At 48.2% G+C, this 14839-nt stretch overlaps 1 protein-coding gene across 1 annotated transcript in view; it reads left to right on the top strand.

Annotated features, from left to right (window-relative positions):
* Nucleotides 1–14839, top strand: part of LOC8025665 (cytoskeleton-associated protein 5) — a 126285-nt gene that overhangs the window by 2185 nt on the left and 109261 nt on the right. The window contains exons 2-3 of the mRNA XM_029989705.4: nucleotides 2405–2474; nucleotides 14040–14495. Of these exons, the coding sequence (XP_029845565.2) occupies nucleotides 2418–2474; nucleotides 14040–14495 (513 nt within the window). The 5' untranslated portion in view covers nucleotides 2405–2417. The remainder of the gene's footprint in view (nucleotides 1–2404; nucleotides 2475–14039; nucleotides 14496–14839) is intronic.

Raw genomic sequence — 14839 nt, 5'->3', positions numbered from 1 at the left:
CCGGCTGAACGCGTGAACCCACCAACAGCGCGGCCTGGTCGAATAACCGAATCTAGTGATCTAGTTATTCGAACAAGCCGTGCTGTTGGTCGATCCCTGCATTTGGCTCCTTTGCACTCCTTTTCTACTAAAAGTCCTTACTACAAAAGTTCTTGCCGCTTAAGCGTGGGATACGACAGACAGGCAATACGGACAGCTTTGGCAGTTCCTCAGCAAACTGTAAATCAGCACACCGGCTTCTCACGATAGTCAGGACACCAATTTGCTGCCCCAATCCTCGGCCGCTCAATGGCTCTCCGTAAATGTGCAGAATATTCCTGAACATTTCTAAAGCATGATTCACGTTTAATGTAATTTAAAGTTTTAAATTTCTTCAATTTTTATTTTGACACTAGAAGCGTGAACCTTTTCTAGTGTCAACTAGCTTTGTGCGATTTATTCACGACTTTCCCCCGGTGAGTTCAACCTTTTTAATTTTCTATCGTCTGCGAACGTATATGAATTGTATCTCTTATACCCCAGTTACATTAGTGCTCTCAAATGTCATTAAGTCGACGATCATTGAAATCTCCTAACTGTCATTGAGCTCAACTAAGTTGTCTGGTGTTACACGGTACACAGGTCTAACAACCCCGGCTGAGATGCGCGTCAAGGGGTACAGTTGAAATCGAAGCGAAAACAAAACTGATTTCACTCACATTGTATTTTTAAAAAGTGATGCTAATGAATTGTACGCAGACTTATTGGCATCGACATCACAATGGCCGCCCTTGCCGAGCTTTCGCTTCTGCGACATACAGCGATCGTTCTAGCGGCAGCTCTGGCCCCGAATAGTACCTCTTCCGACAATATTTGCTGCTACGATACTTTCCGGATACCTCCCCAATCTTCCGCAATAGTAAGTGCTGCGCTGGCGCTTGCATGGGCGGCAACGCGGCGGACACCTCCATCTTTAGCTTTATTGGGGCGAACCCGCATCAGTTAACGTCAGTAGGCCAGCTCAGTTGAACTGATTGATCGTTAGCGGCTCAATGACAGTTGGCGCCGCCATGTAACTCCGGCCGATTGCGATTGCATCGATTGTCGTTGGCTTAGTGACAGTTAAGAGCGCTGGTGTAACTAGGGTATTAAATGTTCTGTCTTGCACTACCACATCAAGACTGCGAAATTGTTTTGGGGTACGAAGAAAATAAAATTACAATTGTTATTATTATCAAATGCTTTTTATTGAAACCACCATCCAAACATTTCGTCCGTCCATCCGTCTGCGCATTTTTCGTGACATTTAGCGGGGAAATGGACGTCGGGTGACCCTAACACCAATTCCGTTTCCCCGCTAGATATAGCAGATGAAATTGACGCCGTGTGACCTGATGTCATGTGACCTATGCAGCAGTTATGTTCCCCTCTAAATTAGAGGGGGCAATACCTGACACAGTCCCTCTCCTCCCTCCGGGACTGTCCTCCCCATCTGCCTCCCTTTCCCTCTCCTCATACCTCTCCCATTCTCCTAAGCTGGCCTTCCTCCCTCTTGTTCATGCAATAAAGTGTGAGTCAGTTTCCCCGCTAAATTTAAAGGGAAAATGTACATTACATGGCATAACCAATTCCCTCTCCCAATACGTCTCCTCACTTTCTTAGTGTCCTCCTTACTCCCTGGTCACATGACACACCAATTCAGTCCCTCCAAGATTGCTAAGAATGTAGGTTCTTCCCTCCTGGAATGACTGTTTAATGTCTTCTAAACAATTAAAACATTTGCTCCTAGGCATAGTATTGCGTTCACTGTAAGGCGGAAAATAAAGGTGGCTGCCAATTTATTTTATCTAATGAAGGCAACAAACTGCTGGAAGGAGATGGTGGTCAAAGCGGGAATGTCTGGCACAGCCCATAGTGGCCTACTCATCGGTGGCATTTCCCACCGGTGATAACGTACAGACGATTTGTGTACTAATGTTCCATACTCCCGCAGCGCTGCTCTTGCAAGGTCAGTGACATTGGGACCCTCTAACGAAGCTTCAGAGGCTAAGTGGGGTTTGCGAATTGTTTAATTTGTTTTTTAAAAATCTCGCATTTTCCGAGGTGTAGCTCGTAGGCAAAGAAATAAGTGCAAAACTTTTGTTTCCATACCTCTTCAAAGGTCCCTTCACATATACAGTACGGTGCTATTAGTCAGCATTGGGAATAGCTCAAACCTTGCTGATGCGACACCGACCTCATTCTATTAGGGATTGAGCCTTGATACGGCGCTGCATTGGTGTTAAGTTACATTCGAGTCTGCGCTGTTCCTAGCGTTTTCTTAGCGCTGACAAGTGTGTGTGCACTAGCCTCGAAAGTGCCCGAACCTCCTTGGCTACGCTCGACGGCCCATCTTATTTGTTTGTGCCCAATGTGTTTTGTGCAGGTAATTTGCAAGCATGGCTGACGACACCGAGTACCTCAAGCTTTCCATCGAGGAGCGCTTTCAACACAAGGTCTGTGGCATTTCCTTGATTGTCGGCTCTCTGCCCGGCACGGGCCTTCTGGCATGTCACTTGCGGGAGGGAAAATGCCATTTATCCGTAACAGGCACCTGGATTTTCTTAGTTTTCGGATTATTGAGTCTCGTATATTTATGCCAGTTTGCCACCGCAGCGCATGCCTTGGGGTGCCATTTCTTGATCGCAGGCTCTACAGGGGAGCTGGTCGCACATTGCAGGTTTCAGGAAAAAAACACGAGCGCCTATTTCACAGTTCTTATGCAAAGGGACATATTGTCGTAGGCCTACTGAAAAATCCCTCGAGGGAAATGAAAGGGGATTGCCACGTAAAGAAATTTACTTGAAGCTTGTCATGATTTCAGTTCCTTTCATTGTCTCGGTATAAGTTGGGAGGTAGCCTACAGAAATGAAGCTTTAAAGGGGCCCAGCAATCATATTTAAGCGTCTATCTTTTTTGCGGTTTCCACGTCTCTTGGGGTTCGGGCAAGCCAGCGGGCACGGAGAGAGTAACTAAATGTTAGTGCGTCATATTTTAATCGGACGACGCGGAAACCTCTTCCACCTACGGGGGCGACCCGCGGCGCCGAAAGCGCGCGATATGTGACGTCTTTGGTCCTGGGCTGGTCAGAACCGCTAAAATCTTTTTTTTTTTAGTCGAGATACAAAATATAAGTGTCGCGAACTGTTTCAAATATGTATGAAAGTAGTTTTTTTTTGTTCAGTATTTTAGATCAGAAAAGAAAGAAATGCAGTTTATAAAGTACAGAAACAAGAAAAGACTCGTCGACATACCCGTCGACATATCCGTCACCAAGCGGTGGAAAAAACGGCGCATACTAGAAAGGGCTAATGGGATGAGGAGCCAACGAACGGCAAGCGTAGAAAGGTCCCGGATGTACGCAGCGGCGCTGCGGTTGTATACCGGCTTGAGGATCCGACCGGCTCCGAGCGTTCCGAAGGCTTTCGGCGCGGGCTTGGCTGGCGATTTGGCCATTTGGCAGTATGGCAGCGTGAAGTGGCTCCCGCTCTGAACTGATATTTACTCCGTGTTTGCTGTCGTTTTTGTCCAATGAAGTGTTCTGCCGAATCAGTGTTTAATCGTGCAGCAAATGCAATGCGAGCCGCCCTGGCCGCCCACTTCATACAGCCTATCCAACGTGTGCTTTAGTGGCGCCCTCTCAAACCGTCGACACAGAGTGCGGCAGCCGTGAGCGCTCAATGACCTCACTACCCCTCCTCTAGTTCACGGCCACTCAAGCCAGGACCCACGACATCATGGAGGTTACTTTTTGCTTGTTTTTGTAAATCTAATTTGCCTATAACTTTTAAAATAAAGCAAAATTTGAGAAAAGTTTCTTTAAGTTAATACGTTCAGTGCGCTCAGGATCGGTGCAGATTAAACACCATTCAAAAAGTTGTTGCAGGGCCCCTTTAATTCCTGAGGCCTGCTTCAGACGGGACAAAGTTTCCCAGCTCCTTGTCATGCCAGCAACATGCTCCCGTCGTGTTGTTGAAGCTCGAATTGCTACATTTTGTTATCATCATTAGGATTGTGATTTTTTTTTTTTGCACTATGTAAACTGATCATTAATAATTACTCATTAATTTCATGTTTTTGTGTCTTAAAATAGCATTTAGAATACCATTTATTCCTGCACCATTTGCACCAAATTGCGCCATCAATGAAAGTCTTCTACATTTCGTGCTAGAGCGCCATTTTTTGCTAAAAATTGTGTTACATGTGCAGCGAGGTGACCTTGAACGAAGCAAAAAATATAAATTTTATTCTTGGTCGATTCTAATATTCTGAAAAGGAAATGGAAATGGTAGAAATATGTATTTCCCAGCGTCTGTACCCACCGTATGGTTTGTTTAATCTTGGGTTAGAGTGCAGTTGAACACTCAAACAGTCAGAAACACAGATCCTAAACGCTTAGTCTAGGGGCATTCGCAAGGCTTGATTGGCACGATTTGCTATATTTTTTTCATAAACACCAAAAGGTAGTTTATTTCTAGTAATTGTAGAGCCCTGGCCAAGAGTGACCACCACAAAAATAGTGGGAATAAGTGAACATTTCTGACTGCGAAGGACAGCTGTCTTCGATTCATCGCCCCTGTTTGCATTTGCAAGTCTTGCAAGTCGCAGAATCTAAAACTGATTTCAGCTTTTTTCGATCACGCACCGTAAGTTAGCCCAGCCCATATTCTCACCTGATTTGCTTTCGATTTTAGGTGGGCTATCTCTGAAGATATTATGCTAAGCGCGATATACGCGGCCGGGCGTTAGTGCAAAGACATTTGCGGGCCAACAGGAACGCTTCTGCAGGCCGGGCCTTGGAGACCTCTGGTTTAGCCGATGAAAGAGCACGTGCAGATAAATGGCGAGTGCTACAATGTCGTGCTTTTGGTGCTGCTTGATTAGTCCCATTGACTCGTAGCGTCGCCTGCGCTTTGACTTAAAACGAAGTGTAGGGATCACTCTTCAACTGTGCTGGCCCCGTCATCGTCTAAATTTCCAGATGATGTCAGGAGCTAAGAGTCTTGAGAAAAAATTGCTCCTGATTGCTCGATTATCGTGCCTCCTCCCTGCTTCCAAGGCGTGGCTACAGTGTACTGTGGCACTTGCACCGCTTGCGTCAACCTTTATGGCTTAAATAACACATGCGAAGGAAACAATACTTTTTTTTTAAACAGCCTAGATGGAAAAAGAATGTCATAAAACAAATTTACAACAAAGAAAAAACAAATTTTGGGGCGCAAAACTAACTTGTAGTTGGCACCCGTGGGTGCCGCCGCTGGTTACGTGGCAGACCCGTGTGCCGCCCTGCAGTGCCATTGCAAACGTCACGCCACCACAGCACGCTGCGCGTGGTGCGCCGCCGGTTCAACGCGTTTCTCCACGCCGCCGCTGCCAGAAGGGAACACTCCAGTGCGCCGCAACTGTTTTTTTGTTGCACTTCAAACTAAGATGAATATAAGTTTTGAGACCATAAGAAGCTTCCGAAAGAGCGCAAGCACCACGTGATAAATAGCTGCCACTTTTCCGTGGCAGAACCATACATTCGGAGAGTCTGGTCGGTGGGTGTGGCGACGAAGGTGCCGGAGAGGAGAAAAAGGAAGGAAATCACCGAAGGAGGGAGGAGACGAGCGCCATTCTAAGGCAACACGCTTTCCGTACAGAGCGGTGTTGAAGCTACGTGTCGTCTGCTACGGGCTGACTCCTTTTTCGCCCGAATAAAAGTTTGCGGTCCGAAATCGAGAAAACTATATTCGTTGGATTTTTAACCCACCGAGGAATAACAGTCTATCATTTTCTTGCCAGGGCCAGCGATATAAAAGGAAATAACCGAAATTTAGATGCCGATCCCATGCATTCCAGCGGGGGAATGAATGAAAATGGCGGCCCTCCCCGCTCAGCTGGGAGCAGCCAGGAGTTCACACGCCTGCGCTCACGCCTCTCAGTCTGCGCCGCCGGCTGATTGGCTCACTGGGGAAGGGGGCGCTACGGTGGTGAGATCATAGACTGGCCAAACTCTCCTTATATACGGCTCTGCTCCGCGGTGCCAATGGGTGCCAAATGCAAATTCGTTTCGCGCCGTAAAATATGCTCCGGAAGTTTTTCTTTTTCATTGTAAATTCGGTAAATGACTTCCTTTTCCTATCCAGGCTGTTTAAGAAAAATGTTTTTTTCCTTTGCTTGTGTTCTTTAAGGGGGACACTACCCAGAAAAAATAATTTTGGCAAAAAAAGTTGATTTTAAAAATTGTCATATTTACATCCACTAACATCTTGAGAGTATTCCCAGAAAGTTTCGTTAGTTTACAATGGATAGTTAATTTTTTATAAATTATTTTCAGTCCTCTGATAGAAAAAGCAGGGGTTGGAGCACTTTGAATACATTTTTCTTTGTTCCATTTTTTGGCATAAATTTCACTTTAGCAAAACTATTGTTTTGTTATTACATTACTTGAATTCATTTTTATGAGTTCTTCTAGAGTGAAATTTGAAGGGGAAGATAGCTATGAGCTTGTATTTTTTATTTTTGTCATTTTAATGCTCAAGAATGAAAATTGTGGACAAAGAAAAATAATAATAATAATAATAATCTTTATTCTAATAATCTTTATTTTAATGGAAATCTAAAAAACAGTATTTGAATTTATGAGGCTTTTTTGTCGTGAAAGATGTTCGATGTGGGAAAAGGGCAAGCTTTCAACATGGAGTCAGGCACGCAAAAAGCCCTTTATTCACTTCTTCCTCTTCCCTCGTGTCGGCGAAACCGATACGAGAGGTGAATTACCTCACACATCTCCCCTACTAAGTCTCACAACAACAACCAATCACACATCTCCCCTCCTAAGTCTCACAACAAACACTCGCACCTTTCTCCCTCTAGGTCACACCTCCATCGTTCATTGTTCTTGATACCTCTTTGGTGCTCGAACACATCTTCCACTTTTTGTGTGAGCGTGGCCGCCATCGGCGCAATCAGGCCCAGCCTCTGGTGAATCAGCACCGTCTTCTTGCACATTCTCGGGTACCTGTAGCTCTGATCCAGAAGCCTGACTGGGTAAGGGAATCAGGTGTGTTCTGTTTCTGCGGATAGAGTCTCCGGCGTCAGTGTCGATCCAGTATGATCTGGGTTAATTTGCACTGCTTTGGACGACTCCTTGTCGTTGCAGGTCGACTACCCACACGTCAGTTCCCTCGTCCAAGTCGACTAAGTCTCGGACGCCATGCCGGCGGTCGAAGTCTTCTTTTTGTTTTCGTCGCTGAGACATTTCAAATTTTCTTACGTTGTTGAGATCTGGAAGGCAAGGAACGAGGCGGCTAGACGAGACTGGGAGATTTGTTCGTAACCTCCTGCCCATCAGAAGTTCTGCTGGACTGTATCCATTTTTCAATGGACTCGTTCTATAAGCGAGTAGGGTCTTGTACGGGTCTTCTGTTTTCTTCAGAGACGACTTTATTATTTTGACCGCGGCTTCTGCCATACCATTGCTTTGAGGGTACCTTGGACTGGAAGTGATGTGGCGAAAACCATAATCCTTTGCAAATTCATCAAATTCGCGATTAGCGAACTGGGGTCCGTTGTCGGATACCACCACGTCCGGTATCCCATGCCTCGCAAAAATAGACTTGCAATGGGTGATCACAGTTCCCGATGAGAGACCACTAAGGCGGACCAGTTCTGGGTACCGTGAAAAATAGTCAGTTATGATTAGCCACCAGGCTCCGTCCCAGAAGAACAAATCCATCGCTATTCTTTCCCAGGGACGCTGTGGGAATTCTGTTTGCAGAAGAGGCATTTTGCGGTTGACACTCTGTTTGAGGCATACGTGACAGTTTTTGATGAGCCGCTCAATATCAGAGTCAATTCCAGGCCACCAAACAGAATCCCTTGCTCGTCCTTTGCATTTGTCTATCCCGAAATGACCTTCATGAAGTTGGCGAAGGACGGTGTCGCGCATTTTCACAGGTATTATCACTCTAGAGGTACGAACTATTACGTCGTCAACGAGTGAGATGTTGTCTTTATCTTCCCAATAGGGTTTGAGCTCCTGCTCGAGATCTCTTCTTCTTGGCCACCCTGTTAGAATGAGTTGACGAAGCCGCGCGCATACTCCGTCTTTCTGTTGTTCACTGGCGACCTGCTGAACACTGTATGATGTCAGCGGCATAGAGGAGACGACGTGTTTGATGTAGCCATCGATCTCACTTTCGAGGTCGAAAGGCTCCGATTGTGAAATAGGAGACCTTGACAGAGCGTCGGCTGCCGTTAGATCCTTGCCAGGGACATAGACGATGGCATACGTGAAACGCATGAGTCGCATGCGCATTCTTTGTAACCTTGGTGTCAAGTCATCGAGTGCTTTGGACCCAAAAAGTGATATGAGAGGCTTGTGATCAGTTTCGAGAGTGAAGACTCTTCCTACAAGGTAGTCTCGAAACTTTTCACTGGCCCACACGAGTGATAAGCCTTCTTTTTCTATTTGTGCATATCGACGTTCGGTCTCTGTCATAAGCCTTGACGCGTAGGCAATTACCTTGAACCGTTGTCCCTCCTTCTGGCGCAAGACAGCACCTAGTCCGTATGCTGATGCGTCTGCACTTACAACGGTTTCTTTCATGGGATCGTAGATACCCAAAACTGGGTCTGAAGAAAGCATAGCTTTCCACTGGTCAAATGCAAGCTGTTGGGGTTGGTTCCACACAAATTCATGTTTTGTGCTTAACATCGATGACAGTGGTTCCAAGACCTGTGCACCATTGGGGACAAAACGTGCAAGATACGTAGCCATTCCCATGATGCGGCGTAACTCCTTTTTTGATGTGGGACTTGGCATCTGCAGAATAGCAGACAGCTTTGCTGTATCCGGACGAACCAGATTGTTCTCGATCAGGTGTCCTAAAAAGGAAATCTTCGTAACGCTGAAGAGACATTTCTCTTTGTTTAGCGTGATCCCAGCTTGAGTGAGGCGCTCCAGTACTGTTCTTAGACGACCATCGTGTTGATCTTGTGTGGACCCCCAGATTAGGACGTCGTCCATATGGCATGCAACTCCTTCTAGTCCTAAAAGAACATCGGCCATCCTCCTTTGAAAATGTTCTGGAGCCGAAGAAATTCCAAACGGCAGCCTGTTAAAACAGAACCTGCCAAAAGGTGTTATAAAGGTCGTCAGGGTTTTACTGTCCTCGCTTAAAGGTATTTGCCAAAACCCTGAGTTGGCGTCAATCTTCGAGAAAACGGTTGCTTTCTGGAGCATTCCCAAAGTGTGTTCTACAGATGGAATCGGATGCCATTCCCTCTGGACGTACTTGTTCAGTTGCGTAAAGTCAACGCAGATACGTATGGCTCCTGAGGGCTTAGGAACCACTACCATCGGTGCACACCACGCCACTGGTTCTGTCACTGGTGAAATTACTCCGAGTTGTTGCATCCTCTCCAGCTCCATCTTTGTCTTGTTAAAAAGAGGCAGGGGCACCCTGCGAGGCGATGTCAGGGCAAAGGCCGTTGCATCAGGTGCTAGCTTTATCTCGTAGTCTCCTTTCATAGTGCCGAGCCCTTCAAAAAGACAGGGAAACTCCTCCTCGGGGCAGAGGCTCCGCACCTGGCAAATCTCTGGGAGAACCTTGAGCTTTTTTATAGCTGGCCTTCCAAGAAGCGGTGTTTTGAGGCCTTGGAGAACGTAAACTTCCTCTTCGTTCGTGTAGTTTTTGAATGAGAGGTTCAGGTTTACGACGCCCAAGACGTGAAGTCGTCTTCCGTCGGGCCCCTGAAGCTGGCGCCTCGGCGGGTTTAGAGTAGGGTCTTTGAAGAGACTCCTAAAAAGGTCTTCGGGGACTACTGTTTCGTCTGCCCCGGTGTCTACCTTGAAAAGTACTGGGTGGTTCTCAACCAGTATCATTAGTTCCCACTTTGAAGTTTGGGTGTTTGACGTTGTGCCGAGGAATCCTGGCTCTTGACCGTCGTTTCTTGTTTGGGTAGCTGGACCTGAGGCCGTCATCAAATGTCCTTTTGAGAAAAATCCTTCTTCTTGCTCGGTGACATTTCTGAGAGAAGACGTCGACCGACAAACTGTCATAAAGTGTCCTCTTTTTCCACAACCTCTGCACACCGCGTCTTTTGCTGGACAACTTGCCCGAGAGTGTGTTGCGTGTCCGCACCAGGTGCAGGATCGTTCTGGATTTTTGGCATCATGCTGGTGACGTTTTGACAAAGTCCTATCCCAAACGCCCGCAGCCTTTTGTGGCACTGTAAATGATCTGCTAGTGCGAACCTGGTGTACTGACTCTGCGCTTTCTGTGGGACGTAGCTCTTTCTGTTGTATTCGGACTGTTTCATGTTGACGGGCGATCATGAGCGCCTTCATCAAGTCTAACGAAGAGTCCAACTGTAGTTTTTCTGAAACTTTCTTGTCCTGCAGGCCTACTACCAAGCGGTCTCTGATTAGTTCTTCTCTGAGTTCGCCGAAGTTGCACGTGTCGGCTAACGTGTGCAGGGCCGTTGAAAATTCCTCCACTGATTCACTCTCCCCTTGAGTTCGGGTGTTGAATCGTGCTCTTTCATAGATTATGTTGCGTTTTGGAAAAAGTAGGCTTCGTAGTGGGATAGCACGACATCGAACTTCTTGGCGTTTTCTGTACTTAGCTTGAAAGTGTTGAAGATATCTTCTGCTTGAGTGCCCATCAAATAGACGAGCTTGTCAACTTGTCTTTCTTCGGCTGCATCTTGCAATCCAGAGGCTGTGCGGTACCGAAGAAAACGTTTCTTCCATGAGGGCCATTCATTAGGAGTGGCGAAGGAAAAAGGCTCAGGCGGATCTATCTGGAACAATGCCATGGCGTACCTGGTGTCCGATTTCGTACCTTGAGCTTGACCCGAGATATTGCCCGTAGCAGCTGCTTTAGCGGTCGCTTCGGCGTCTGAAGAGGAGCCGGTTGCTTCGCGAGCTGACGGGTTAAAATAGGTAGTATACCGATCCCACTTCTGACACCATGTTCGATGTGGGAAAAGGGCAAGCTTTCAACATGGAGTCAGGCATGCAAAAAGCCCTTTATTCACTTCTTCCTCTTCCCTCGTGTCGGCGAAACCGATACGAGAGGTGAATTACCTCACACAAAAGATAGTATAATATAGAAATATAGCTCCATAGCTATCTGCTCTGGACTGTCCTGAAGCAATATGTCACACGAAAACGACAAATTTACAAGTGTTTTCAAAACGATTGTTTTCCTGTGCAGACACGCCCACTTTCATCTTTAAACATTTGCAATTTTTTTTTTCTTCACCCAGGTTAACAAAATTTCGCAGATATGTTCTCAACATGAACAGAAACAAGCCCTGTAAATGTCATTTAAATCAGACAAGTAGTTCAAAAGTTCACTTTTTTGGGTAGTGTCCCCCCTTAAAGGGGCCCTGCAATCACATTTAAGCGTATACCTTTTTTGCGGTTTCCACGTCTCTTGGGGTTCGGGCAAGCCAGCGGGCACGGAGAGAGTAACTAAATATCAGTGCATCATATTTTAACCGGACGACGCGGAAGCTTCCTTCACCGACGGGGGCGACCCGCGGTACCGAAAGCGCGCGAAATGCGACGTCTTTGGTCCTTGGCTTACTACTGGTCAGAGCCGCTAAAAGCTTCTTTTTAGTCGAAATACAAAATATAAGTGGCTCGAAACATTTCATTTGTTTATAAAAGTAGTTTTTGTTCAGTACTTTAGATCAATAAAGAAACAAATGCAGTTTATAAAGTGCGGAAACAAGAAATGACCCGTCGACATACGCGCCACCAAGCGGGGGAAAAGGCGGCGCATACTAGAAAAGAGTAGTGGGATCAGGCGCCGACACGGAAAGGTCCCGAATGTACGCGGCGGCGCTGCGGTCGTTTACGGACTTGAGGATCCGACCGGCTCAGAGCGTTCCGAAGGCCTTCAGCGAGTAGCTTTGTCTTGCGTTTTGGCCATTTCGCGCTACGGCAGCGCGAAGTGACTCCCATTCTGAACTGATCTTCACCCCGTGTTTGCTGTCGCTTGTGGCCAATGAAGTGTCATGCCGAATTAGTGTTTAATCGCGCAGCAAATGCAATGAGAGCCGCTCTGGCTGCCCGCTGTATACAGCCTATCCAGAATACGCTTTAGTGGCGCCCTCTCGCGCCGTCAACACGGAATGCGGCAGCCGTAAGCGCTCGCTGAGCTCACTATCCCTCCTCTAGTCCACGGCCGCTCGAGCAACCAAGGACGTCATGAGGGAGGTTATTTTTCGCTTGTTTTTGTAATCTTAATTTGCCTATAACTTTTAAAATAAGGCGAAATTCGAGAAAAGAAAAGTTACATTAAGTTACTACGGTCAGTGCGCTCAGGTTTAATGCAAATTAAAAACTAGTAAAAAAGTGCTTGCAGGGCCCCTTTAATGCCAGGGCATGTGTCGAGCTTCACCGCTTTGCACCGGACTGCTAGGAGCAGCGGCTGACATGGGGGAGTGCTTGGGTTAGTGCGATTGGCCTGGAAAATGTGCTCAGTACTGTTACAGGTCGACCTTTGGTCTGGACTCTGGGCTGACCTCTAATTTTAAAAAGCTGTGCCAAGAAAGGAGACAAAACGCGCTTCTCTATTTGACTACATACGGTATTCAGGGTAGCTCCCGTGCAGCTGTCAATCGAAAGGGGAGCAAACTTGGACTCAACTCTGGTTCAAACGCCAATAAAGTGCAGTGTCAATTTTAAAGCACAAATGTAGATTTTCGTAACCATCCCCGGGTATTCACACGGGGGATGTTTTTTGGGGAGGGATGTTCGTGACGTCGGATCGGTGAAGCCGGCGGGACTCCCTCCTCGACCCCAGCAGTCGCACGAACGGCAGGGAAGGCATGTCAGTGTTATCAGATTCATTTAGCGGTCGCATTCTCGACAACAGGGCTCAATGGCTGCTGACGAGAGTAGAAAAAGGGAGGCGTAGATGAAACGGAAAAATGCAGTTACGGCAGCAGCGCTAGCGGGGTAAGCACACTGCACGCACGCCGCTCTTTTCTCCCTTCTTTGATCTACGGCGTACAACGTGCTGAGCTTGGGCGTGGACCAGGTGAGCGACCGTTCAAACTGTCGTGTGCCTTGCCGTGCGAGGAAGGAACAGACAGCAACATAGTTCCCAGCAGAACAAACCCCTTGGTTTATTCCATGCGCCGTATATATTGCCACGTGCCATACAGCCGATAAGAGGCGAGCAAAAGCGGTGACCAGTAGAAATATTGATCTTCGGAATTTGGCCGCCTATACAAATTTGCGACGTATGCTCTCTCAAATTTTTTTTACGTCGCTGACTCGAGATCCTTGCTCGGAACTTGCTTGGAGAAGAGACGCAAGTAGACCCGCGACGTGCATACCCGCCGGGCCACGAAGTCGGCTTGGACAGGCGGTGGCATCTTGTGCGATCTGCTCGCAACTGTGAGATGTCACGTGGTCGCAGATATTGAAGCCTATCTAGAGTGCGAATGTTGGAGTGACCTGCCGAACTGTGACTCTTGTCCAATCGTGCCGTGGCACAGCCTTCCCAAAGTCGGCCTTTTTGGCCACCAGTTGTGCCGACAAGCAGCCGACCGAGGTGCCTGCTGTTTGTTGCCTGGGTGCATTGCGCAGGCCACTCTCTCATAATAATCTTCCGTAAAGGTTTTCACGGCCTCTCTGCGCACTAGTAGATAAATGTTCTAAACCTTCGATAAATTTGAATTATTCCCGTTGGCTCATCATTCTCCCACACCACTGCGTGAGAGTTGTACATTCCGACTCATAGATATTCTTTACGGAACACGGAGGACATTGTTGGCACGTCCACTCTGGCAGGGTCTTTTGGTTGTTGGTAATTGTTTGGTGTTTGGCAATTTTTTTTACTTTTTGTTTTACGTAATAAAGTGGTGCTTGCTTTGTCAAGATTAGAGTGGCATTTGAGGGTAGCTGTTTTGTATGGATCCAACTTGGGATTGCGGCTATGTGATTGCTGCAGTACTCGTGCTGAAGTGCTTACCCCGCTAGATCTCTCTACATATGGCTACTCTCCGGGCAGCTGTGGAAGGCCCGGGTGTCCGGCTACGAGGACGCGGCCCGGCTCTTCGGCACCCTGGACGACCCGAAGAGCCCGGAGTTCTCGCGCTTCCTGCCGCTGCTGAAGGGGGCCGTGGGCGACGCCAATGCGGTGGCCCAGGAGAAGGGGCTGTGCGCCGTGCTGGCCTTCGTGGAGGGGTCCCAGTGTGCCGGCCGGGCCTGCGGGGACGTGTTGGCGGCCCTGGTGGCCAAGGCCCTGGCGGCGCCCCGCACACGCACCAGGGAGCTGGCCTTGGCCGTGGCCCTGGCCTACGTGGAGGCGGAGCGCCAGGAGACGGTGCTTGAGGAGCTGCTCAAGGGGTTGGACAACAAGAACCCAAAGATTGTGGCCGCCTGCGTCGGGGCCCTGCGGGAGTGCCTGCGCCTCTTTGGGGCAGGGGTCGTGGCTCCCAAGCCCCTCTTCAAGGCCCTGCCCAAGGTGCGTCTACCTCCCCTCTCTGTTTGGCACGCGCGCTTGGCCGACTCTAAGAGGCCGCAAATTATCCGCGCGTCCCCCTCGAGCGCGAAGGGTCCCGCAGAAAACGCTACGGCGGGGAGAGGACCGATCTTTCTTGTACTCCGTCATCGCTCCCCGGGGGGACTTCTCTCGGAGCCACGGAGAAGGAGGGCATTCGTTGTGACAGAACTCTAGGTCGCTCGCGTCGACGTCTCGCGACAAGGTGCGTATTCGGCGGCCCCGGCATGATTGAGCTGCGGTTCGTCATGTTTGTTGGATGGCTGCCCTAAATCCGTCTTTGATCTGGAGGCAAACGCGCAACTCCG

This window comes from Ixodes scapularis, unplaced genomic scaffold (assembly GCF_016920785.2).
Source record: "Ixodes scapularis isolate PalLabHiFi unplaced genomic scaffold, ASM1692078v2 PGA_scaffold7__128_contigs__length_106722199, whole genome shotgun sequence".
NCBI lineage: Eukaryota > Metazoa > Arthropoda > Arachnida > Ixodida > Ixodidae > Ixodes > Ixodes scapularis.
This window is presented reverse-complemented; position numbering and strand designations above follow the sequence as displayed.